This window comes from Lentinus tigrinus (genome assembly GCF_003813185.1).
Source record: "Lentinus tigrinus ALCF2SS1-7 unplaced genomic scaffold L226scaffold_5, whole genome shotgun sequence".
Classification (NCBI taxonomy): domain Eukaryota; kingdom Fungi; phylum Basidiomycota; class Agaricomycetes; order Polyporales; family Polyporaceae; genus Lentinus; species Lentinus tigrinus.
Window position 1 is genome coordinate 334,117 of NW_027137914.1, and position 25,153 is coordinate 359,269.

The 25,153-nt window shown below is 56.4% G+C and overlaps 9 protein-coding genes across 9 annotated transcripts; 5 read left to right on the forward strand and 4 right to left on the reverse strand.

The window, feature by feature from the left end:
• Positions 1–278: 278 nt before the first annotated feature.
• L226DRAFT_457657 (uncharacterized protein) lies at positions 279–4,311 on the forward strand (the record flags this gene model as incomplete). Its single annotated transcript, XM_067675386.1, has 7 exons — positions 279–500; positions 585–646; positions 710–772; positions 832–1,141; positions 1,254–1,368; positions 1,452–2,529; positions 2,586–4,311. The coding sequence occupies 7 exons, from the start codon at positions 279–281 to the stop codon at positions 4,309–4,311; spliced, it is 3,576 nt and encodes a 1,191-aa protein (XP_067538736.1).
• Positions 4,214–5,150, forward strand: L226DRAFT_480821 (uncharacterized protein). Its single transcript, XM_067676901.1, has one exon. The coding sequence runs from the start codon at positions 4,345–4,347 to the stop codon at positions 4,735–4,737; it is 393 nt and encodes a 130-aa protein (XP_067538737.1). The 5' UTR covers positions 4,214–4,344; the 3' UTR covers positions 4,738–5,150.
• L226DRAFT_610135 (chaperonin-containing T-complex zeta subunit Cct6) lies at positions 5,051–7,315 on the reverse strand. Its single transcript, XM_067686124.1, has 9 exons — positions 7,225–7,315; positions 7,123–7,174; positions 6,786–7,066; positions 6,552–6,714; positions 6,305–6,500; positions 5,986–6,246; positions 5,496–5,931; positions 5,321–5,439; positions 5,051–5,271 (listed from the first exon to the last, which is right to left on the reverse strand). Exons 1-9 carry the CDS (start codon positions 7,288–7,290, stop codon positions 5,187–5,189), a joined length of 1,659 nt encoding a protein of 552 aa, XP_067538738.1. The 5' UTR covers positions 7,291–7,315; the 3' UTR covers positions 5,051–5,186.
• Positions 7,316–8,028: 713 nt separating this feature from the next.
• On the forward strand, positions 8,029–9,129 carry L226DRAFT_610136 (uncharacterized protein). The gene is made up of 3 exons (XM_067686125.1): positions 8,029–8,668; positions 8,791–9,022; positions 9,078–9,129. Exons 1-2 carry the CDS (start codon positions 8,495–8,497, stop codon positions 9,019–9,021), a joined length of 405 nt encoding a protein of 134 aa, XP_067538739.1. The 5' UTR covers positions 8,029–8,494; the 3' UTR covers position 9,022; positions 9,078–9,129.
• Positions 9,130–9,499: 370 nt separating this feature from the next.
• On the reverse strand, positions 9,500–10,207 carry L226DRAFT_531525 (uncharacterized protein). The gene is made up of 2 exons (XM_067680096.1): positions 9,945–10,207; positions 9,500–9,886 (listed from the first exon to the last, which is right to left on the reverse strand). The coding sequence occupies exons 1-2, from the start codon at positions 10,146–10,148 to the stop codon at positions 9,656–9,658; spliced, it is 435 nt and encodes a 144-aa protein (XP_067538740.1). The 5' UTR covers positions 10,149–10,207; the 3' UTR covers positions 9,500–9,655.
• Positions 10,208–11,025: 818 nt separating this feature from the next.
• L226DRAFT_480826 (uncharacterized protein) lies at positions 11,026–17,527 on the reverse strand. The gene is made up of 7 exons (XM_067676902.1): positions 17,297–17,527; positions 15,862–17,242; positions 14,850–15,811; positions 14,311–14,792; positions 14,043–14,257; positions 12,718–13,985; positions 11,026–12,660 (listed from the first exon to the last, which is right to left on the reverse strand). The coding sequence occupies exons 2-7, from the start codon at positions 17,232–17,234 to the stop codon at positions 11,204–11,206; spliced, it is 5,757 nt and encodes a 1,918-aa protein (XP_067538741.1). The 5' UTR covers positions 17,235–17,242; positions 17,297–17,527; the 3' UTR covers positions 11,026–11,203.
• Positions 17,528–17,583: 56 nt separating this feature from the next.
• On the forward strand, positions 17,584–19,324 carry L226DRAFT_531528 (NAD(P)-binding protein). The gene is made up of 10 exons (XM_067680097.1): positions 17,584–17,855; positions 17,911–17,942; positions 18,005–18,093; positions 18,150–18,251; positions 18,310–18,389; positions 18,439–18,539; positions 18,593–18,628; positions 18,678–18,696; positions 18,750–18,934; positions 19,001–19,324. The coding sequence occupies exons 1-10, from the start codon at positions 17,713–17,715 to the stop codon at positions 19,120–19,122; spliced, it is 909 nt and encodes a 302-aa protein (XP_067538742.1). The 5' UTR covers positions 17,584–17,712; the 3' UTR covers positions 19,123–19,324.
• Positions 19,325–21,555: 2,231 nt separating this feature from the next.
• Positions 21,556–22,654, forward strand: L226DRAFT_285050 (uncharacterized protein). Its single transcript, XM_067673591.1, has 3 exons — positions 21,556–21,949; positions 22,017–22,207; positions 22,262–22,654. The coding sequence occupies exons 1-3, from the start codon at positions 21,667–21,669 to the stop codon at positions 22,394–22,396; spliced, it is 609 nt and encodes a 202-aa protein (XP_067538743.1). The 5' UTR covers positions 21,556–21,666; the 3' UTR covers positions 22,397–22,654.
• Positions 22,655–22,891: 237 nt separating this feature from the next.
• Positions 22,892–25,100, reverse strand: L226DRAFT_480831 (FAD/NAD-P-binding domain-containing protein; the record flags this gene model as incomplete). Its single annotated transcript, XM_067676903.1, has 8 exons — positions 22,892–23,043; positions 23,102–23,241; positions 23,295–23,314; positions 23,369–23,922; positions 23,978–24,301; positions 24,355–24,447; positions 24,503–24,767; positions 24,820–25,100. The coding sequence occupies 8 exons, from the start codon at positions 25,098–25,100 to the stop codon at positions 23,011–23,013; spliced, it is 1,710 nt and encodes a 569-aa protein (XP_067538744.1). The 3' UTR covers positions 22,892–23,010.
• Positions 25,101–25,153: the final 53 nt, after the last annotated feature.

Genomic DNA, 25,153 nt, shown 5'->3' on the forward strand with positions numbered 1-25,153 from the left:
GATGCGATTGCGAATGCGAATGGAATGCGATGTCTGTGGCCTGGCGATGTTTGTGGCCGCTGAGTGTGCGGCCGTGAGCGGCTGCATAAAAAGGCGAGGCGTGCGGGCGTCTGTGCGATTCCCAACATCTCGAAGCGCGGTCCGCAACACGTCGCGTGTGTCTCTCTCTGCCACTCCGTCTCTTTCCCCGCCCCGCTCTCCTCTCCCCGCCATCGTCGCCCTCGACGTCCAGCTCCCCCGCCCCGCTCTGCGCGCGCGTCTGGGCATCCGCCACCGCAATGCCTCCCGCGGCGAGCTCCTGCTCGTCCATCCTCAAGGGCGCATGGCGGCCAACCAAGATCATGAACATGCGCGACCTCTCGCGCGACGATGACTTCCTCAGCCACCTCCTCGTCGAGAAGCTCGGCACAGGCGGCTTCCCCCTCGTCGTCCACAAGATGGATCCCTCCAGACGACTCCCAAAGTCTGATCCCGAGGAGCTCATGCAGATCGTCCGACGTGTGAGTCCTCCCCCTCCTCCCCCCGTCCCCTATAACGTCTCACCTCTCTCCCCGCGTCCTTCCTCCCTTCATCTCCACGCGCAGCTCGTTGCCTTCAAGGGCCCTAGCCAGACTGCCATCCGCCAGGCTGTCGATGATCTCCTATCGTGCGTCTCACACGTCGTCCCTCCAACCACCCCTCTCCCGCTCACCGCATATACCCCCCTCAGCATCAACGCAGTCCGCTATTACCTCCGATCCTACACTCAGAAGCAGATAAACGCGTTCGCCACGTACGTTGCCCTCCTCCACCCTCCTGGTGTAGCCGCTGACACCCTTGTCCCCTTTACAGCCACGCCTCCCGCTACTTTGAGCTCTACCACCCATCCGGCTCGATCGAGATTGCTCACACCTCCCGCTACTCGCACCGTACTGGCAAGTCCGAGCTATGCATCCTCGCCACGCGAGCCCTTGTCCCAGGCATGGTCATTTCCGAGCTCAAAGGCTCCATGGCCGACCTCACCGAGGAAGAGGACAAGGAACTCAAAGGCACTGACGTCGGCCAGGCAGAGGGTGTCGGCATCCGTCGCGACTTTAGCGTCATCCATTCCAAGCAGCTCAAGAAGAACCATCTCTTCCTGGGCCCTGCCCGCTTTGTCAACGTGAGTCCACGTCCTTTCCCTGTGCCGCCGCCATCTTGGCACTGACGCTTTCGGCCTTTGTGCTAACTCACGCGTCCTTTCTGCTTCCACACGACTTTTCCCATCCCATCAGCACGATTGCGACCACAACGTTGAACTCTTCCGCGAGGGACGGTATATTACGTTTCGCGTCATCAAACATATAGGCGTTGGCGAGGAGGTCACCGCGCATTACGGTGATGGATACTGTGAGTGCTTCCCATGCATATTTGTTGATCCCGCTGACCGCCGGTCGCCTTCCTGCACATCCTCATTCAAAACTTCTCCGCAGTCGGCCGCAATAATCGCCACTGTCTCTGTGCCACCTGCGAAGTCAACAAGCGTGGCGGTTACGCACCGCAAAACGATGAAGACCTCTCCGACTCCGGCTCCTCCCCTGACAGTTCTTCCTCCGACAGCGAGTCCGATTGGACCACCGACCGCGAAGACGACCCAGCCCAGAAGGAAATCAATGTCAACGAGCGCCGCACACGACGCGGGGTATATGCGGTGCTCCCCGACGAGGAAGGAGACGCGGCCGATGGTTCTGACGCAGATGTCGAGGCTGAGCCCGACGCTGAACCCGACGCCACATCGGATCTGACTTCTGCGCCGCGGTCAAGTTCAACAGGCCCCGCCATCGCGGGCCCATCCAAACTCGACACCGGTCTCCTGACGCCCGAGACAGAGACGCTTCCAGCCGAGAGTTGTTCAGCCTCCGCTGCTTCTACACCCCGGAAAGCGACGCCCGCCCCCACATTCATCATCGCTACCCGTGCGCAAAAAGCGCGGGCTGTGTCTGAGGCTGCAGGTGTCAGTGCCAGTGTCGGCGCAGCCATCGTCGACAAGGGCAAGGGCAAGGAGCGCGCAACGTCGAGCTCGCGCTCTGCGTCAGCGGTACGCCAGCTAGAAACGCCTCCGCTCACCTCGGATAATGGCTCTGTTACTGAGGGCCCCAGTCTGCGCTCGTCGACACGTCTGCGCGCTCGCGGGGACGCTGCGTCGTCTGCGTCGCGCGTCAGCACACCTATACCGCCGGATCGCAAGGGCAAGGCGCCAGCTTCTGCACACGACTCGACCGCGGACCCTGTTGACCTCAAGGGCAAGGGGAAGGAGGATCCCGAGATGGAGGGCCGTTCGTTGCGACGACGACCCGCCATTCCCGCGCCCATGGACACACTAGCCGCGGTCGCAAAGAAACCGCAGGACGGCCCGCGCGGTGTGGACGGGAAGCTGCTGCCAACATGCATGACCTGCTACAGCGTGCTTCCTGTGATCTCGGTGGAAGATAAGGTGGTATGGAATGGTTTACCGGAAAAGACGGGGAAGCGGGGGCGACCGCGTAAGCAGGTCAACCAGGAGTGTCCCAGGTGCGTCGTAGATTTGTCTCAGCGAGAACGCGCGATGGTAACGCCGCTCCTTTCAGGTGCATGCGCCACTATGCTATCTATGCGACGCGATGGCCTGAACGCATGCCTGGAGATGGCACGCCCGCGTTCGTCCCCACTCCGCGCGAGCACAGGAGCAGCACGCCCGCTCATTTGTCGCACAAGAACCTTTCCGCCGTTAACCAGAAGCTCTCACACGCTGCCTCCGGTTCACGTTCTGCATCCGCCGTGCACAAGCCACCACCGAACAAGCGAGCACGTACCACAGAGCCTGAAGAGGTACCGTCTTCCAAGCGGCAGAAGGTGGAGTCCGCGTCTGCCAGTCGTCCTGCGAAGGCCAAGGTGGGTATGTCCAATGAGGCACGGAAGCTCCTCGGCGTGCGCGAACGTCGGAGCGGTCGAGCCCGCGTACCGAGCCTCAAGATGCGCGAAAGCGAGCCGCCGCCCAAGGGCAAGGGTGCGTCATCGACCGCAGGGTCGTCCAAGGCACCGGTATCGACAGCTTCAACGCTGTCCGCAACATCTTCCAGCCACTCGGATGGCCCGCTTCCCACACCTCAGACCCCTGCGAGGGAACGTCATCTCCGGAGCGGAGGCGGTGACTTGCCTGCTACACCCACTACTCCCGTCGTTGTCAAGTCCGAGCCCAGTGCCAAGCTTCCCACTCCGAAGTCCCTCGCCGTTGCATCTCAACCTCGCGAGGCGAATGGTAGATTTGGCAAGAAGGCCAGCACGAACGGTCGGTACATGCGGAAGAACTTCCACTTCACCGCTGGGGGGCGACGCGTGCCGCGGGGTCGCAAGCAGCAGAAGCTTCAGTCTAGGGCGCAAGACGGTGCCGAGCCTGAGCGGGAGTCTGACGCCCTGGAGGGAAGTAACGACGGCCTTTCTTCATCGCACAAGCGGGCCTTTGATGAGGGCGAGGACGAGGAGGATCGAAAGCGTCGCAGGGTGGAGGGCGATGCGGATGAGCCACAGATCAAGATCGAGGGCGAGGAGGACGATTTATCGATGCTATACGCCGAGCACGATAATGAGGTTGACGAGGATGCAGGGTCTCAGGACGAGGGTGAGCCGGAGCGTTTTCGTCGTCCTCTTCCGTTATTAGGCGTGGCGAAGAGCGGCGCTGCGCTCTTCGGCCGGCCCAATCCTCTCACTTTCGCTCGCCGCAAGTGGGTATCGTCCATGCCTCCCGAAGATCCGCAGGAAGCCCATGACGGACCCTCCAACGCGAATGCGTACTCTTCTCGTCCCTCCTCCACCACGGACGACGATACCGATCACTTGCCTGTTACCCCAGAGGACGATGTCAATCACCCCGTGGTCGTTGTTGACGATGATAAGTACGGCATCGGCGATCCTGCGGAACAGGACGACGACCAGGGTACAGAGTCGGACGATTCGGCGAGCTCGCGCGCCTTCACGCGCCCTAAACTCATGGGCAAGCCCGCATTCGGAGGACTGTTCAGACCTAATCCGCTCAATATGGCTAAGCGCATGTGGGCTCCCAAACGGGCCCCAAGCGCCGATGACGAGGATGCGGAGGACTACGACGCGGAGATTGCGCTTTCCCACCCGCGTACGCACTCCAAGACATCCTCTCGTACTTCGCTTGCGAGCTTCGGGGACTTATTCGAGGCTGAGCCAGACGAGGCGCCGCTGGACGCAGACATTCCTGCTCATGGAAGCGTCGACCCTGGTGCATTTTCAGAAGAGGTGAGCTTTCGAGCTCTTCACCCTCAGCGCTTGCACAAGCATCGCTGACGATGACACTTTGCCTTCTGCTCGTTGTCTGTCATGCAGGAGGGCTTCCGACCCAGCATGCTCTCGGTCTTCAAACCTGGACGGCGTTCGTCCTCGACGTCTTCTGCCCTTGTCGACCTCACTGACGATTCCGAGCAGAGCGTGGAACGGCTTGTGTCGGTCTCTGACCCCCTCCCGTCATCGTCCAGTTCCGACACGGGCCCCGCATCCACCGGGTCGCTCACCCTTCCCACTTTACCAACACCCCTTTCCCCTCAGAAGTCTCCCGGCATGGCTTGGAAGCAGACCGTGCTGCTCCCAAAGAATGTTCCTCCGTTTATGCATAGCCTCCACACCACCGTCACCGTCACCGCGGACATCTCACCCGCGCCGACTAAGCTCATGCGGGCAGGTTGGGACAGCGGAAGCTCAGACGAAACGGACTAGACACGGATTGGTATACTCACTTATTCATCTCATCTCTATTCCCTCGCACGCTCGATGCCCCGTTACGTAGCTAGTGTTGAACACCTGACAATGTGTTGGACACAGGAACACATGAACGATGTCTGCGCTTCCTTATTGTTCCTTATTGTACTCTTATCCCGCTCGCCTTGCACGTTCTGACCATTTTGCCCAGTATTCTTCTGCCTCTGTCGCTTGTCGACTACCTTCCCAGTGTGGTGTTTGTGCTACTTTGTTTGCTGGTGCTGCGGATCTACTGTTAGCATATACCATACATACCACACACTCTGACATCGCGTCTGCGTCTGTATATCTGTATGTAATACGTTTAATCGCGATCGTTCGTTCGGCGAATGTCGAACGACGGTGCTTGAGATGAATGGATCGTTGCACGCTGCTGTATCAGTACATCTACATTGCTTGTCGTTCCTCTACTGCTGCCCGTCCGGTTTCAGTGAACTACGTCCCGCTCGTAAGATCTCGTCCGTCGACAACAGGTTCACGGCGATGACCGAACTGGTGGAGCAGTTAGTCGGAGTCGCCATCGCGAAGGACGTAGACGTACCATGAGTGCAGCATTTGCCTCTTGACCCGGTAATTGTCCCAGACACCCTGCACTGTAGGGTCGAACGGTTCGCCAGACTCGAGGTCCAGTCCTACCACACCACCTTCTGCTTGCTCGTCCTAGTCGTCATTACGTTAGGAGAGTTAGTATGACATCCGGGGATACGAAAACGTACCTGGAGCGCGACGACCACGTCTTGAACGTCGTAGCCACCGTTAGCCGCCAACGTCTTCGGGATGATCAACAACGCCTCCGCGAACGCCTGCACGCCCATCTTCGCGCGCCCCTTGGCCGCCTTCTTCACTGGACCCATCAGGTGCGCTGCGCACGCAACCTCGAAGGCACCCGCGCCGGGAACGAGTGCCTCATCCTCAAGGGCGTTCTTGACCGCACGGAGACCGTCACGGAGCGCATCCTGTGTCTGCTGAATCGTGTGCGGGTTTGGGCCCTTGATGAGAAGCGTTACGCTCTTGGGGTCCTTAACATCCTCAACGAACGTGTACTTCTCCTCGCCGAGCGTGTGCTCATAGACGAGACCTGCCCATCCGAGGATGTCGGGAGAAAGATCGTCGACCGAATTTTGGGCGACACCACCGCAGATGAGTTGCAACCTGATAGCCGGCATGAGCGCGTGAGTATCGAGTCTGTGAGAGGCTATAACGCACCGTTCCATATTACGCCGCTTAGCACGACGGAGAGCAAGGATACCGGCCTTCGCAAGGATGTCCAAACTGAGGGGATCGATACCCTTCTGGTTAATGACGACAAAGTTCTTCTTCTTCTCGTTGCTCCCGACCGCCTGGTCACACACCAAGTTCTTCAGCTCAACAATCTTTCGGCACTTCGCATCCGTGAACCGTCGCTCCGACTCGACCAGCTTTTCCCGCTGCTCGGCGGAAGAGTAGAAGAAGCCCGAGTTGACCTCCCTGCACGGATGTTCAGATGAGCGTCCTACAGACGAAGATGATAGACAAGATCACTCACGTCTTCTCGTACTCCAGACTGACGTTCAGTGTCAGAATGTAGGCGTTTTCGACACGCTTGGGCATGTCGGGATGTCTTGCACCGTGATCCAGGACAAGGCCACGGATGAGCTGCGTTTCTGACGCTGTCCGGTGTTGCATCTTCATGATTTCGACCATGTGCAAGTCGATGGGCTCACGGAACTGGTTGGGGGAGTCTTCGCGCCTTGATTAGCGGATGATACACCGAAAGCCAATGCATGACGCACCTGGGGAAGGGGGCGAAGGCCGGATGGTGAGGACAGCATCGACAACCTCAGCTGCGAGCTGTTTTGCGAGCGCGGAGTTGACTTTGGTGGCAAGAGATGTGTAGGCAACGTTAATCAGGGTTGGCCGATCAAGCTTCATGGGCCTCTTGAACTTGTCCAAGAACTGATGACGAGAAGAAGGGTATGTATATGTATGGGCATGGGTGAGTGTGCAGTAGAACCAGGAAGACGTACCGCCAATGCCTCCTTCTTGGCAATGTCGAACCCCTCCGCAATGACCGTAGGATGGACACCCTCGGAGATGTAACGATCGGCTTGTTTGAGAAGTTCACCGACGAGGAGAACAACGGACGTGGTTCCATCACCAACTTGATCATCTTGTGCAACGGCAGTACGGGCGATCATAGCAGCGGTCGGGTTTTGTATCTGCATCTCGGAGAGGAGGACCTTGCCGTCCTTGGTCATTTTGATTTGCCCCGAGCCATCGACCAACATCTTGAGAGTTCCTCTTGGCCCTTAGAGATCATGGTCAGCCGGCGCGCATGAATTGCAATGAAGAGGCAGGTTGCACCTAGGTTCCCTTTCACGACGTTGGCGAGGCCCATCGCGCCGGTCGTATTGACCTTCGCAGCCGTGAGTTTTAGAAGATAGAAGGAGAGATCAATGAGCGCACCTGGAGCGCAGCAGCCCTCCTGACGCTTTCTGCCTTGGGGTTGATGAGCTCGATGCTGGAGGACATGGTGTGCAGAGACTGAGAGAACGTTCACTCGCGCCTTGCAATTGCCACTGCAGCAATTTCGCGTGCAAGCGCGTTCCATTACGTAACCTTCCTCTTTGGGCGGCGCTCGCTCTGCACTCGAGTCTCGCGCTGACCATGATTCTGAACGTGAACTTGGACAACTCACAACGACCTCGCCCATGGGCTGTGGCTGACTCCCGCATCCATCTATTCCGCCGACCCCAGCAATCAGCTCCATCCAACTCCTCGCTTTCCGAGTCGCTGGTCGTCCTTCCAGCTACCCGAGACCGGTTCAAATCACCGCACCCTACAATATCTCCTATTTCAGAGTCCAGCTACGACATAAGTATTTGACCGTGTTGTTGACGGTCTAGGGCCTATGGATGAACACTGAGCCAAGTCAACTGCCGACTCTGACGACCGACCCTCGTGCGCTCAAGCAACCGCACACTCCCCAGCAACGTTGCTGCGCATAGCAACACAAAATACTTTATCCCGCTGAACCTCCCTAGCCCGGCTTAGCTTGGCGTATCGGGTGCGACGTGCTGATCCGGCCCTGCTCTGGATTCACGATTATACTGTATTGCCTAACCTCTGCAGCTGCCCGTTCGCAACGATCGCACTCCGCACGTCGAACCGCCACCTTGCGGGGGTGGGGTGTGGTTTGCAGGGTACTAGATTTTCCTAATAACCATTACAGTCTGTTCGCAGGACGAATGCATTGACCAAGGGGGAAGACCCGCTGTCTCTGACTGACCGACGACTTCCACCAGGCGCGACACCTAAGGCACCTTGTCGCGGCGCATCTCATCGTGACTTACTGCGGCTAGTCCCCATATCTTCCCCGCGTGTATGCTTCTGATGCATACAGGCCATGTCCAACGTAACTGTCAGCAACGGGGCGCGTTGCTCTTGCAACAGCTTGCCGATCCTTTGTCCTTGATCGTGTCTCTTGGGGATCTTGTGCGCCTGCTTTGATTTCGTCCTATTGCGGCCAGCTTTTGTCAGGATCGCGACTCATGCAATGCGGCTATCACCTACACCGCTATAGACCTGGGATGTCAATACACATCAGCAATGCGTGCTGGGTAGCCGAACTGCTTAAAAGGCCGAACACATTTGACGAATCCCCATCACCCAGTTAACGTCGCCTCCTCGCATCCCCAGCCAAACCACACTCTCAATTGTCCAACTCCATTTCATAATGTCCGCCACTGCCTTTCCTCCTGCACGCACCGACCGCGTCCGCCTCGTCGGACTCATGGCGAAGCGGGAGGGCATGTCCGATGCCGACTTCTTCAAGTACTGGCAGGAAGTGCACGGCCCCCTCTTCGCAAGCCTCGAGATCGTGAAGAAGAATCTTACCCTGTATGAGCAGGTGCGTCCATGTCCCCACTCTTCTGCCCATCCGCGTTCTCCCGCGTCTCGTGGTGCTCTCGCCCCTACACATTTCATGCCTCCAGTCTACGTTGTGGTGTCTTACGGGTGACTTCTTCGCAGCATCACTACACCGACGTCTTCGAGGCAGGTGCCAAAGCGATGGGTTACGATACCCCCCTCTACCGTGGTATCGCCGTCTTCGAGGCCGAATCGTACGAGAAGATCATGGAAGTCTTCCAGAGCGAAGAGTACCAGCGGGTCTCTAGGCCTGACGAGAGCAGCTTCCTCGACCGCTCGAAGACTTGCTTCTGCCCCGGCACCATCATCACCTACATCGACAAGAAGAACTAAAGTACGTCACGACCACCCATGCCAATTTATGGATGTCTAACGGCGGGCCGTTCCAGCTCATCTGGAGGATTCTTGATTGTGTACTATATGCATCATCATAGACGATTGAATACGATTAACGTTTTGGATTCAGTCAGGTGTGCTGCAACGTGGCCCTGCTGTGCTCGGACTTTGTCTGGATGTCTGAACTTTGTCCATCGGCGATCAACTTCGATCGCAGCCTATAAGTTGTGAGGGGGGGAAGTTCTGGCACACGTTGTTTCGCAACGCAATTCAGAAGCCAGTAAGACGCAAATAGCGTGAAGGGTCAGCCAGTAATCTCGAGAATCGTAGGCAAGGCAACGGCCTGTTCACGTAGGTGTCTTCGATGGCCCTGGCAACTTCGCATTTGCACCCTTCTGTACACTCATGTCTGCAGGAACTTCTGGCCATCTTTCCTGTGAATTGTACTTAGTCATACTTCCAAGAGTGCGATCGCATTGCATACCAAGGAGATGTCGATACACATCGATACAATGATAAAGGTACAAGCTCAAGAACGTCATCTACACTGTACACGATCCTTCACAGATACGTCATATCAGATCCCTGTCTCCGACCACAACTCCAGCTGCGCGGCAAAACCACTTGATCATCACAGGTCAATGATACTCGCGAACGGACCCGCAAGTATCTGTGCCTTCTCGTGATCGAAGAAGTTCAACTCGTCGGGCACGACGACGCGTAGGTACTCCTCGTCCTGGAAGATTTCAAAGATCTTGTCCAACGACGTCGCTTCGAAGATAGCGATCCCGCGGAAGGGCGACTTCGACTTGGCGAGAGACGAGGCATTGATGACTGCCTCGTACTTGGGGTCGAGATGGAACTGCCGACGCGTGCGATGAGTAATGAGTATTAGTGGAGGGGGAGCCATTCCATCTCACCTGCTCATACTTTAGCAAGTTCCGCTTCACGATAGCTATCGACGAGAACACATTGGCGTGGACATCCAGCCAGTAGCGGTCGAACTCCTCGAAGGAGATACCTGGCTTTGGGGCCATAAGCACCGCCAGCCGCACACGATCAGTTCGAAGGGATGGCGTGGAGGTAGTGGCGTTGGCGGCGGTGGTGGTAGTATCGGAAGCCATGATGCTTGTGATGATGACTAGGTGAACGGAGGGAAGGACGCGGCGAGTTAGCGTACTGCAGACCATTGACGATTAGGACCAGGATATATACCCTCCGGATGCCAGTTGAGCTGCAATTTGTACACAGGTCAAGGTTGTATAACATGCCAGGGGCCGATTGCACCAAACTCGGGACCAATTGAGGGCGTGGCGGAGCTCTGAAATTTGTGCTTCCTTCTTCGCGACGGCGACTTGTGGAACGCAGAAGGATCCGTGTCCACAGATTAATGTTCGCCGTGAGACGAGAAAAACGACCGAACAGAGGATATTCCCATACAGGCGCATTGGGCTCTCGCAAGCACATCGCTTGTGGGTTGATCTTGTATAACATCCGTGCCGTCGAGTCCAGAAGCATGTCCCTGATACTTAGCGTTGTCAGGAATAGCAAGACCGTGTCGGCACATACTTCAGAACTCACGACATCAAGCGAGCTACGGTCGCGTGGTGTCGGGCGCGGTACATACCTGCCAGCGCGCACCCAGCCCTGGGAAGAGATGGGTTCGATAAGTTATGCGCACTTTGGCAGAGGGCTTGGACGCGGAGTAGGCCTGAAGGGCAGATGAGTCAGTCGCCTGGTCATCTCGTTTACCAATGCGAACGTGTGACGTCCAGACAATCAGGCGTTCTAGGTCGACAACATGATTAAGCGTAGGCGACACTTTGTGCTAGGCAGATGTATGTAGACCTGTTGACGTTGGCGCACAAATGCACAGCCGCGCCTCCGTTCTGCAAGGTGTCGATGTCATGGGCCGAAAGTCTTCGTCGCTGCAGTCATGCTAAGCCATTCGGCACAAGAGCACCTGAAAACCTTTTGTAAGTCTTACGTAACTCACAACCTGTGCGAAGGATGAGGTTTCGAGAACCTGCATCGTGGCTTCATTATGAGCGGAAGAATACAATACAACAATGCAAGACGAGAGCTATACACGTGTTAGGTACTCAGCTGAGTTATTCCACGGCATCCGACAACTGCTTCCAAGCAAACTCCCACAAGTCCGGGGAACGGCATCATCCGTTCATTGAGAGCTCCAAACGGAGATGACCTCGTCCAGAGATCGCATCGTCCACCCCGAGCCCATCGTAGTCGACATTTGGGTGCCAGTGGCATGCAACAGCTCCTTGAGGCCCTGATCCAGAACCTCCGCATTTGACGTACCAAGGGGTGGAGGAAAAGTGACCAACTGGCTGTGCGCGTCTTGGGCGAGGGTCTTGAGCACGACGAGCACCGTGGACACTGGTACACTGTTCCGCTGCAGGTACCACGAAAGCTGCCGAGAGGCCTCCGCTTCTGCCGATCCCACTTCCTGCTCCGGGATACCCTCTCCGCGGGCGTAGCGCGCGATGAAGGATTTGAAGACTTCTGTCGAGCGAATGGCTTCCAATTTGGCGTCAAGGAGGTAGAGCGTACCGAGGAGCGTGTTTTCCCTGATCAAGGGAGGCCGTGGGTTGTTCTCAGACTTTCCACTGAACCTACGGTCGTAGATCTTGCTGTAGAAGTCGGCGCCGAAGCGAAGATCTTGCAATCTCAGTGTAAAGTACGTCGAATCGGGTGACAGGGTCCGCATATGGAACACCGACAAATGGGCCTGTAAGGTTTGCGGCTTGTCCTGGACGATACTGTCAAGGAGAGCGGCGTGGCAGTAGGACTGGAACTGTCTCTCCTCAGGCGTCTCCCCGTCTTCTTTGCAGAAGCGGTCAGCGAAGGCGAGGAAAAGAGGGTCATTCGAGGAGAAGGCAATGAACTCGTGTAGGTCGTTGGCCGGATGGGACTTGACCTCGCTCGCTCGTGGGAAATCGAGCGTCGCGGCGTCACCGACTGAAGACCCGGAGCGCACGAACAAGCTCCGACTTCCTTTGGGATCTTCCGTATAGCTCAAGAATGCCGTTCGTCGCTTTACGAAGAGCGTCTGACTGCGCAGTAGACAGTCTCGATGGCGCGGAGAGTTGGCAATGTCCAAATAGAAGGGCCAATATCGCGGGGTGTCGACCCTTATGGAGACGAGCTTGTCGATCTCTGGGATGAGTGTCGGCGCTATTAAGACCTGGTTGCCATCCTTGCCCTTGATCTTGACCGGCACATACACGATTTCCCTCGAATCGACATCCCGAGCGACAAGGCAGCGAGGCTCAACAGCAAGGACCCAGAGGTGCCGGTACGCCTGTAGGTAGCTCTTGTTGTCTGCCGACCCAACGGCGAAGCGAGGATAGAACGCAGCGACCATGCATGCAATGGCGGCGTCAGAAGTCCCGAGCGTATAGCGACCTCCGCCCAGGAAGAGCAAACCGATGCCCATGTGGGTGGCGCCATGGGAGCCGTAACGTATCTGATGGTTGTACATCCCGTAAGCGTAGCGCAGTCGGCGGAGTGAGTTGACCTCGCCGGTGCCGGCCATGACCATGCACAGGCTAAGCGAGACGAGATTGAGACCCTCGCGGATGGCTGATCGCTTTATACGGTGGTCGTAGGCCATGCCTGACGGGGCCCAGTTAGCCACGTTACGGCCGTTCCCCCAAGGATAGTTCGACTTACTGTTGGTGTATGCCAACTGAGCGAAGGAGTCATAGTAATGGATGAGCAAGAGGTATGCCTCTTCTCTGGCAGTTCCAGCGTACTTCAGACCAACGGCGAAGCACAAGCCAGCGAGTATGTTGTAATACGCTAACTCGTAGCCGTCGTCGATCGTTTTTCCGCGGAACCGCGCATCCATGGCCGTCCTGACAGCATCGGGCAGTTGCGCCATGAACCACGCCTTGTTTGGCTGAATGGTGTTCCACATGATGATAGCGCGTGCCATCGCCCGCATCATGAGGAAGCTGGGCTGGACGTGGTTGATAGCCTCGAGTGTGTCAGGAATCGTCAGGATGTCCGCGACATCCTTCCTTTCCGTACGGAGGTACATTAGGCCTAACGCCACCGTGGCGGCCGGAGACGTGAGGTTGACATCGAAGGTCGGCCGGATAGGCCTTCCGTTGTTCCCCACGCGAGGCTCTCCATGGATGAGTAGACGCAAACGGTTTTGGATGGCGAGATCGGCAGGTATCGAAGTCCCCTTACCCAACAAGACCATACCGCAAGCAAGCGCAGCGGAGAGCGTGTAGGCTTCGCGGTACTCGTTACTGATGTCAGGCTGATATAGGTCGCGCCTGCTGATCTGGTTCAAGCAGACCTCCGCCATACGCCGATGTTTCGTGCCGAGATAGAGCAAACCGATACCCATGAGGCCCGCAGACTGTGTGATGAGTGGAACATTGAGGTCGACGTCGGGGGTAGGGAGCAAAGCAGGAGTGTGGACAGCGATGAGTTTGGTGACATGCCGATTGCTGTTACCGACGTTGGCAGCAGCAAGACCCAGGAGTACACCGATGGAGGTCATATCGTGCTTGGGCGTGAGGTATCCAAAGGTATGCCACGTCAACATTTCACGCAAGTGGCCTGTGAGTCCAAGAGCGTAGAGGAAGCCCGCGTGCTCTGGTGTCAGTTCGCTGGGCTTGTTGAACTTGATCCACGAACTCTCGACTGATTGCGCGTCGGGAGATATACGCAACCCTGCTGCTACGCCATTGTGGAATTCGCCCCAGTTTAAGGAATCGACATGGATCTTGCCGGGTTCCGGAACGTGGAGAATATTCCCTGGCTGCACTCGCACCGAGAATTCAAACTTCGGAATTGCGAACGCCTCCTTCGTCACGGTAGGGATGGATCCGAACGTGAATATAGCCCGTCCCAAAGGAAGGGCAAGCGTGCGCTCTGCCATTCGAAGGACTTGCATCTGTTGCTCCCTGAGCTGTTCAGTCTCGCTGCGCACAAATTGCATGTCAATGTTAGCGACATAAGGGAGACGACACGTCACATACTTCAGCTCTGGTCGCTCGACAGCTCGGATGTGCGGAATAGTAGAAGAACAAAGCATGCGTGCAGCTTCTTCCAGCCGACGGTCGGTCCCAAACCGGATGCGGGTGAAGTCCTCCGTGTCAAGCTCTACGCCTGTAGTCTTGGTACGATCCTTGGACAATGTCTTGAAGACTCCCTCGATGATCTGGCGACTGGTCTTGCGCGGCGTTGTCGAGTGCTAGGACAAGTAGTCAGGAGCGGAGTGCGAGACCATACTTCGGAGCTACTCACCAAGAACTCCCGCATGCTGCGATACCCGTGGTTGACGAAGACCGCCGGCTTGGAACTGAAGCCCTCCGACAAGTCATTGCGTCCAATGAGAGAATAGATCTGCAAAGACCAGTCGCCTCCTGGAGAAAGCTGAGCTGTGCGCAGAGCCTCCCGCAGAGGTGCTGTGACACCCAAAGCCAAATTTTGCAAGACGTTCAGCGTCATGCCTGTCTCTTCCATGGCTCGCAGGCCAGCCTCTGCACGCTTCCGGACATCTCCGATCTTGCTGTCTGTTAAGGCCTTGTAGATGACAGTCAACGCACGGAGGTGCGTAAGAGGTTCTTGATGTCCATAGGCGAACGACGCGAGATGTGACCACCCTTTGAACATTTCCCAGCTATCGATCCAGGGCAGTGCCCAGTCAGGGTTGTTCACCCGGCCGTAGAGGATGCTGAACATGTCCGTCGGCCAAGGTGGCAGCTTCTCGTCGATATGTTCGGGTACTGCACAAGGCATGTCCTATGAGCTTCCGACGCATACATATAGGTGGTGAGGCTCACCAGTCAGCGCAGGGTCTGGCCATATCGGCATTGCAGAAGGACAGTACCGCTTCCAATAGTCCGCCCACTCCGGCCGCACGATGAGTGCGAGCCGGCAGATCAGCGGAGTGATTCGAGGGAGTCCTTCGATGCTTGGGAGGAACACGCGTTTCTCTTCGGCCACCAGATGTAGGGCCTGCAAGACACAGCCGAGATAAGGACTTCGTTCCGTCGCAGTCTTCTTCCATCGATCGCCTTGCAACGGAGCGCTAGGAAATTGCAACTTGCGAAGCACAGGGTCTTCGCGGAATTTCATGGCAGACTCCGTTGAGGCAAGTTGCATCCAGGCGTCAGCAGGCACGGCTTCCATTTCATCCTCGTCTTCCAGTCCGAGTATGTGCAACAAGCTCGACTCGAGAACTTCAAACTCGACGCCAAGGATGAACGAATACCGCTTCGTAGACCACCTTGAAAGAAACGTCCCGTGTAGACGGAAGAACTCGTCAGGTGGCAGCAGCATGGAAAGCATGAGCATCGAGTCACTGGCCAGATGATCACGCGCGACAAGATCCAGGGAAATGCGTGCGGACAATCCATCAGCAAGCTGTACAGACACCGAAGAGTAGGCTGCATGCTCAAGAGCGACCACACGAGGGATATCGGCCACTGCGCGGGGAGTGTTGGGCAATCGTAAGGAAAGTGGTATTTCGTAAGTTCCGTGGGTGAGGAGGGCAAGCGTTCCATCAGGCTTCAGGACCAGGAGGTCCGCCACCGCATCCCGAGTTGCTCGAATGGTGCAAACCGCATGCGCTGGTAGCTGGGTAATTGGTCGAGCGCCCATAGTGTTGTCATCGCGTCGTTCCACAGAGAATACGAGCAGATTCTCCGTTGCACGCAGACAGACTGCCACGAGTGATCGCGTCTTCTGGCCGTCCCAGCGTTCGTCCCAAGCCGCGACCGATATGTGGGCGTGGTCAGCCGTCCTGGAATGGCATTGTCAGTCAACATACTACGACATGATCAGAGCACGCACGCATTCTCAGGAATGGTCTCTTCATGCAGCTTCTCCACCCAGAACTGAGAACGCATGCGCATCTCCTCGGCAGGATCGGGCACGTCGTCGAGGTTCACTGGTTGCTCCACCGTTTGCTCGAGAACTAACTTGCCTGAGGCATCGACAACGAAACGGAATGGAAGGTTCCATTGAGCTTGTGCGACAGAACCACCTAACACTCCGCCCATCATCTCTGCCATTGTCGTGGTTGCATTGAGAGCGGGAGCCAGGCCAGGCGCATTTTGTGGCGCCTTTACGTCACGTCGACCCGGAGACAGCTGCAGCTCATCTATGGACGCGTTCGCTTGCCGAAGATGAGCGGAAGTGTTTCCAGACATCGACGTCCTCTTCGCATGGCGTGTATGGGTGGAAGGACGTGTTGCTGCCTTGGACGAGCTGGTTGGAGGAGGAGCGTAAACAAACCGCCAGATTGTGACGCGATTCAGGTCCGCATTGAGCGTAACCAGTAGTTTATCGGTCAGATTCCAGGCCTGTTCAGAGACCCACAAGATGCGTTCTTGGGGTGCAATAGGTACTGGCTCTGACGCATAGTTGGGCTTCATTTCCAGAGGCACTGAACCGAAACCACCTTTCACCCCGTCGGTGAGGCCGAGGGCGGCGGGTTCGGAGAAAGGACTGGTAAGCGTGAAGATAGTAGCCATGCGAGGCTCTTCAGATTCACTGTTCTCTTCCACCTCCCAACCTTCGACCACGCGCTGGATGAACAGGCCGTGGGGCTCAACCGGCCACGCTCGCTGCACGGTGAAGGGTAAGGACAGCGTATACTCGGAGCCATTGTCCATGTAGATCTTGGCTGTACCACGAACGAATATGAAGACACCCTTTAGACGTTCTTCCGCGTCCTCCTCGCGCTTCTTCTCCATCCGTGCGCGAGCATAAGCACCAAAGGTCGGACGCTCGTTCGGGTCCTTCTCCGGCGGTAGCTTGTCGTTAGAGCTCTCTCTGTAGTACGCTGGGGTGGAGGGTGTGGAGGAATGGAGGAGACTGGACTGGTATAGCCATCCGATGCATGCCCATTGGACTGGGTCCGCGAACGACCACTTTTTGGAAATAACTCCGCCCTGAGTCAGGATGACAGTCGAATTATCCCATGTGAGAACTTCCTCGCCAGTGTTGCCATCGGTATGGGGAGAGTAGAAGACGGATGGACGAAGGGACGACTCTTGGGCGCCGCGCGCCGCTCGGAGATTTTTGCGTATCGCGCGGAGGAGAGAAGACTCTGTTTCCGGCGGGGGTGGTTGAGCCGGAGAGTTTCGGCGAAAGTATGGAGAAGGTGCAGAGGGCAAGAGCGACACCGAAGGGACGTCAATTGGCGGGAGGTCCAACGACATGGCGGAGACTGAGATGGTGGTTGATACTCTTGGCCTGATAATCCTGAAAGCAGAGGACATACCTTGATTAGGCGATTCGAGCCTTTCACTAGGTAGGAATGGGAGAAGAAAGACGCGTTATGTGTTCCCCTGCGGGGGGTGTTGGAGATCAGAGACCTCGGAGGCTTGTGGACAGAGATCGGATGTCGTGGTTGCGAGCGGAGGTTCGACGAGAGGGGATCGCAGACACCAAGAGCATAGCCTGTGCGAGAGCGACGAGGAGGGAGGACAGGAGGGGGGAGGAGGTGGAGGTGGAAGGTGGCTGAAGACAAGACGCGTCGAGGACGGGCGCTTGGTACGCGTCGGAGGAGGATCACGAGGAAGGTGCGCTCAGGCTCGGTTGCCCAACGAGACCGACATTCCCGGTCACTGGCCAGGATCAGGCCAGGATACTCATGCACCTCTCTCGCCTCCCTGTCCATCTTCCTTCCCGCCCACCATGTCCAGCAACGACGAGTTCCGGAAGAGGACCCTTGCTAGGCTCGAGAGTATCCGCTCCCACCTCCAGAACACCCCTCGTGGGACGCGCCTCAAAGACAAGGTCTGCATCATCACCGGCGTCGGGTCTCTCAAGGGGATAGGGTCAGTGCTGCGTTGCCATCTTGCTCGCATCTCCCCTCTCACACCGCTCCCGCAGACGTGCCACTGCTCTCCTCTTCGCACACGAAGGTCAGTGCTTGGATCGCTAGGCGCCGTTACCCCGCATCTCACGCGTCTCACTGACCTTCCAGGAGCTCGCCACCTTTACCTCGCCGACTTTGACCCCACTAACCTTCCGGACCTCAAGTCCACCATCCAGAATTCCTACCCGGATGTCAAGGCGAGTAATTCGCTCCTCAAGCCGAGCTCGAATCTCGCTGACCACATTCGATGCAGGTCACGACCCAACAGGCCGATGCCGCTGATGAAGAGGCTATTGCAGGTATCTGCAAGCAGGCTCTCCAGGAAGAAGGCCGCCTAGATGTCTTCTTCGCTAATGTGGGTACACCATTCCTTGTTCGCGCGCGACAGAAGGTCGCTGAACATTGTTCCTTAGGCCGGCATTGCCACTGCCACCCCGCTCTGGGACATCACGCCCAAGCAATTTATGGAAGTCATGCGTGTCAATGCGCTCTCGTGGGTCCTTGCTGCTCAACCCTCGTACTGTGGTCTGATTATTCCGTAGCTGCTTCCTCGCAGTCAAGCACGCCTCTGCCGCTATGAAGAAAACCAATCCTTCTCGAGGCAAGGAGTTCAGCGGCGGGAGTATCATCTTGACCGCCTCAGGTAAATCAGACTGCACCTTTCAGTTTCGATAATTACCCATCGTCTGCATCCAGTTGCTGGCCTTCGTTCTGGCGCAGGCACCACCGAATGTGAGTCAAAGTCGTGAATAGCCACGGATACGCTCTCATGATCCTGCAGATAGCGCCAGCAAGGCAGCGTGCGTGTCACACCACCAAGCCGTTCGCTACGCTGACTTCGCTCTCTTGACAGTGTGAACAGCATCGCCCAAACCGCCTGCTACCAGTTGCAGCGAACCGACATTCGGGTCAACACCATCTGCCCAGGACTCATTGAAACTGGCATGACGGCCTCGACATTCGACTACGCCCGTTCGAAAGGAAGCGAGGCCAAGATTGGCCAATTGAACCCTCTCGGCCGCTACGGCCTCCCGCAAGGTACGTTTGGAAGCACCAATCAGCGCAGGTCATCGCCGATCATGCTGACCTCCTTCGCTTACGCAGAGATCGCCAACGCCGCCTTGTTTCTAGCATCGGATGAGTCCAGCTATGTCAATGGACAAGCATGGGCCGTTGATGCCGGCTTGTCGAGCTCTCATCCACATGTCCCGGGCAGAATGGCCTAGTTGGAAGGAGGAGCAGGCCTTCTACAGCTACCCGTTCATGCACTGACACTGCGAGCCACAAGGGAGTGCAGTATGGGGTGTTGTAGGCGAGACTCTGGTCAGGTATTATATCTGTATAGGTCTTGACTGGCCATTATGTACTGTTGCTGGAATCTCATGGAATCACTATCACACCGAACAAGGTACCTCGGTAATTGCGGCATACATCAAGCCGACTCAAGTTGGGCGATTACTATGCCTTGGAAGCCAACCGGTATGGGTGATTTCCCGCATAAGGTGCCTAACCATTCCAAAGTCAAACTCTGTGCGCGGGAGAGTTTCAACTCGGTATCATTTGGACAACGACAGACGAGTGTAAAGGAAACAGAAGCGTATGCACGATGATTGACACTGTTGTACAAGAAGTGGACAACAGTCATAGTCTAGCCAAAGAGAGCATCCTCAGCTCCCAGCGTGCGAGTGTCTTCGAAGTCGCCGTGGTGCCGCATCAGCGGCCAGCACTACAATTGGATCTAGCGTCAGCTCAACATAATTAACAGGAATTTCGACCACACCATCGATCAAACACCTTCGTGACGCAAGAAGTGGGCGTCCGGGTGCACCCCGTGAGTTCATGTGCCCCTGTACTCAGTCGAGACACTGCAGCCTGTTCGCGGTGTGAGTGCTGGATAAGGTAAATCCGGATTGCCTAGTGACGAGGACACAAGATAGAAGAACTGCTTACGTAGAACGCTGTCACTGAAGCGCTCCCCTTGCTTCCAGGGCGCCCTCAATCGCGACGGGAAGACCTCGAATGGGCCGCGCCTACTACGCCCACAAATGCGGTAAGTTCATGGTGGCGACCGTGGTCCAAACATTCACTGATATCTTGAGAAAGGCACCGGTAGAAGTGTGCTGTCGGACGCGTACTGCCATGCCCCGAGTCACCAACTTGGTTACCTGGAGGGTCTTGCCACCAATACGCTGTACATTGAGAGCGGCGATCATGAGCGTATGTCAAATGGTACACCAATGAACGAAGACACTCACAGCCTCGCAGGTCACTCGATCCAGCGGAGAAGCGGCCGCTATCCAGTGTGTCACACGACCGGAGTACTAGTGGCTTCGTAACATGCTTGTTGGTCATCGGCTCTAACCCAGGACGCTGCTACCACCTTCTCTATTCCTGTGTAAGTGCGCTGACAAGATGTCGAAGGTCTCGTTCAGATGACTACTCAGGCGGTCTGAAGATCTTCCATTCTCATGGTATGTATCCCAGCCTCTGTTTGACTCGGCGACGAACAAGGCCTAGGATGCAGACCAGGAGAGGGAGACCCTCAGATCACTGAGAGCAATCTGATAGGTACTCCAACCTCAAAAGAGCGCAAGACTGTCTGCTATGATGATCAGGGAAATGTTACAAGCGGGGCCATGGAGTGACCAGGAATTGTGGCATTTCTCTGAATTGAAACAGTAACAGATGGACTCAAATACTACGCACCTAGCGGATGCTTCGGAACCCGAGAGCAACCGCTCACTGGGAGGGTAGCATGGGGTACACGAACCCCCCGGTTCGCTGCTTGTTGGATGCAACGGGGCTCTTATACCTTTGGAAGAGTCTTCTGGACGTTCTCTGTCGTAGAACCGTTGGAGATTGTCGCAGGAGACTGGTCAAGTGGGGTATTATCACGACGGCAACATGCACGGCTTTTATATCCGTTTCACTATCGTCCACTGGGGTAATCGATCAAACGCACTGCCGCTGATCTTCAGCTCGTTGGGAGGTGAGCTGCCCCCAACAAATTCTGTCTCCGACGCGTGCACACAGAAGCTGAAGTTTCCCTCCTGCTTTCCATTTCGCTTCACGCCTGGCATCCTATCCGCACAGCCTGGTCATGACGCTCTTTCATGTCACATAGGTTCGTCTACGCGGCTCACGCGACATAGAACCGCTGCTCACAAACCTACCCGACGGGTGGCGGATCTAGGAATGCCCGTTTTGAGGTCCGCACATTTTCATTCCCGCGATGCCACGACCGATAGTCCGCTTCGAGTGCCATGCGCGACCCTCCCACCAGCGCTCACGCACCAGCTCCTCTCCAGGCCTCCACCAGCACCCCGCACGGTCGAGGTACATCCTCTGCTCCTCTCGGAACATGTAGCTTTGGACAGCCCCTAGGTAGTTCCGAGGGGCTAGCTCGGAACGCCTTGCACGCTCGACCATCCTGGGATCGTAAACTTCCAACCGTCATTGAAATTCTCTCCGTGGTTCGGGTGCTCCGGCAGCGCTTCAAGACCTCACAGGATCGTCGTTTGGCTTCCGACAAGTTGACGCAGGCATGAGGGACTGGCTGGCGGGAACCATCATGTATGGCGCGTTCATCTTTCCTCATGGTGACTGATCGTCCCTCCCGCAACCCATGACGGAGGCGGGGGTCTCCCCCTTGTGTGTCTTCTTCCTCGCGCTTGACGGACGTCCTGTGATGTCCTTTCTTCCATCGCTCCGGAGGCTCCTGGCAGTCCCTCTGCGCACATCAGCGTCATGTCCACATATTGCCCAAAGCAATGGCACGGCATAGTGCAAAACTTTCCCTCATGCCGACATTACGCGTCAAGAGGAGCCGTCCGACGCTCGCACGCCATCCATTCCCCTCATTTGGTCCCTTCCGCATCGATCCCGGAGTGACAGCACGCCATCGTCCCCTGCCTCACGGCTCCTGGTTAACTGCTTCCTCACTGTGTCTTATGTCCCTTTCACATCACGCCTTATGCAAGGCAGTGATGAAGAATGCTCGGCTGCTGTGGTTAAAGTTTCATAGGGTCACCCTGACGTGCTCCTGGTCGTGCGGTAAGTCCTGCCCATCATGGCCCTCTGTCCGGCTACTGAGTTGCTGTTCAAATGCTAAACTCTCCAGACCTTTGGGTCCGAGATGGAATCCCACAGGCACCCTCGCCTCAGCTCAACCATGTGCTCCACCCAATTCTCAGCCGCTCAATTTTCAGCAGTGCCCGCCCATATAAAACTGTACCCCCTGTGCCCCAGTGCTGTCGGACCGTCCGTTATATAGATTCCATCACGGGACAACTCTACCGCGCTACAGCAAGCGTACGCCCAGCTCGTTCTCGACTACAGGTCGAGGGTCTGCTTACGCACGCCGAGTACGTACTATCAGACAGATCACTTGCCAGGGTGTGGATACCGAGGCGCGGTAGATCAAGACGCCGCCGAGCGTCGAGAGTCTACTGCAGAATGCCTGTCGAATCATCCATCTATGAGGGGACTGGTAGTTTGTAGGATTCCTTGTCGGCTTCAAGACACCTCGGATCACACGACCTCGGGTCGCCGGAGGTCTGCATTGGAGGATCAGTCAGACCGGACATCGAATAGCTTTCCTCAATTTCGAGAGGTCTCCGTCAGGCATGTATTTGTACGTATCACTATCGATTCCGGACGCGAGATGTCAAGTGACCAGACGGATCAAATATACAGGATCTGCACTGGCGTTCCTCGGGACGCTGCAACGGAGCTTGCAACCTGGACCGACCTGTTTGACTCTGGACAACCGAGCAACGTTGGCCTGGAACTTACCTGCCAGTGTCGGTAGCCATGCGTACAGGGTCCGTGCCGCTCACTTGCTGCTCTCTTACAGTACGCAGCTGTTGGCGTCGCACATCTTCGATGATGCAAACCATCACCATGCTGCGTGGCTTTTGCCCCTATCACGATTGCGTCCCCGTGATGCATTGTCCCAGACAACGGGACAACGTGACAAGGTGTTTGGTAAAACGTGACCGTTGGATTGTATCGCGCTCTCGTTCACATGAACCTAACGACTGCCTGCCGTTGTGACCTTCCGTGGGGCAGATCAATACACTGTGTATCTCTGCTGAGGCGATGGACCGACTACTTCACGCGAACATCCCCTTACGGTCTTCCTTCCGCTGAAGAGACGCAGCTTGAGTTCAGATCAAGAAGGCTGGCACGCAAAGAATGACGTACCATCCTCACCCCGTGGCTCAGCATCAGGTAAAGTCTGAAAAGCCGTTCGCAGTCCTCGTCTTCGTGGAACGGGTATTCAGCGCCGAGACGATATGCCGCTGCGAAGCCAGACGTCACGGCGAGTTCATGCATGTTCAGAACTGTTAAACTCTAAGTCAGTATGAGCATCTTAACTTGGAGGATCTACACCTACCGGACCAAGCTCCCGCATAACTTTACGACGAATACGATCAACATCTTGCTTCTCTGAATAGCAGCGGGACGTACTGGGTATTCTGCTTGCCATTGATGAACATCATCCATGGCACAACCTCGACGTAGTGCTGCCAGCGATGACTTTGTTGCTTCCACCACTTTTCGTAGATGCGCTTCTCTTCTCTGATCTCCCCCCACGTCCACAAGTCTTGGCTGCCGTCGCGGTCCAGGAAGATCGTCTGGAAAACATGCTTCTCCAGGGGAGGTTCCGGCTTCCCATTCGCGTCCATTCCGGTCCTGGCGCTCTCCCCAGGACGTCCCCCGTTCTTGTCTCGAGCCCTCCTACTATGTTCGGGTGGAGGGTCGCATTCGTTCCGATGTTCAGCACGGTTGGAAGGGGAATTCGGACCTGCAGGCTTCTCGCCACGAAACTGGGGCTGGTAGTGGGTCAGGTCGAAACTCATCTCGATCTTTGACTTGTCCTGGTCGTACTGCATCGTGTAATATAGAGGTCGGAAGGTGTGCGCGGCGAATTCGAAGGCTTGTGTCATCTGATCACGCTCTTTCGCGCTCCCTGCGGCAGATAGCGGAGCGTTATGCTTCGGACTGTAGCGCGTCTCGTAATACTGCGAGGTCGCCCACCCGCGTAAGCGCAATTCTCGTCGCTGTGGAGCAACTCACCTTGTTCATGTAGTCCACATCGTTGTGTGTGATTGTAACGTCGTAGAGGTACTTGACGCTCCCTAAGACCCTCTTCTCCTTCCAGGTCGCCTCTTTCCCGAGTAGCTTCAGGGCCGAGTCCGCGTCAACAGCGAGGATTAACTCGTCGAAGACCACTATATGCTGTCCACTTCCGCCTTCTCCTTCTCCTTGATATTCGATGCGGACAGGTCCGTCCTTCTTCGCACTTCGCGACAGGACGCGGCATACTTCGCAACCGAGCTTGAACTGGACATTCCCGCGGGAAGATATTTCCTCCCGCCAAGCTTGATACACATCGTGAAGCTATTTTGCTTCAGTTAACTCGAGTGGAAATTGCAATCCAGAGAGTAAGTTACCTTGGGGAACGCAAGCATGGTGGGAATGCTAGCGAGCAAGCTCTTCTCGTCGTACTCGAAGAGCCTCATGCTAGGGTCCATAAAGACGCGCTCCTGGCAAAACAACTTTTGAGCCACGACATACCAGTGGGGTAACTCTGAGGCCCACCAGGATGGCAGAGGATATGTAGGGGGTTTGATTGCCCGTGCCAAAAAACAGGGCGACGAGTGGATAGACCATACGCTCACCGAAGTCGGAGGAGAAGCCGAACATGCGAAGCATGGTGTGCACAGGAATAGCTGCGAAGATAGGCTCAAGCTTCTTGATCGTGGAGAGCGCGCGTCCAAACTTGGCGATGTCCTTCTGAAACTTGGTGACGAGTTCGGAGGGGAAGACGTTGGTCCAGAAGTTCTCGCCCTTGCCGAAACTGATTCTGCAGGGAGTGTCGGCCACGAACAGGCGTCATGACGGTGCAGAGGACTCACTGCATGCCGACCTCCGTGGGCTCAAAGCCAAGCATCCTGAACATGCGGAGGGTGTTTGCAAAGACTGGGCTGCAACCCTGGACGCCGTCGTTGATGTATGAGGCGCCATATTTGTCCGCATCGATGTCTATCGAGGTTGCCATCCCACCGGACACGGTCTGTTTGTCAAAGACTGTGACCTGGAACTTGTCGGGGTGCCTGCTGAGGGCGTAGGCGGCGGACATGCCAGACGCGCCGGCACCGACGATGCAGACGCGTTTGGGCTTGGGAGATGGGGACATGGTGGGGGTAGAAGGGCAAGGTATATGCGGCGAAATGACTGCATGGTGTCATA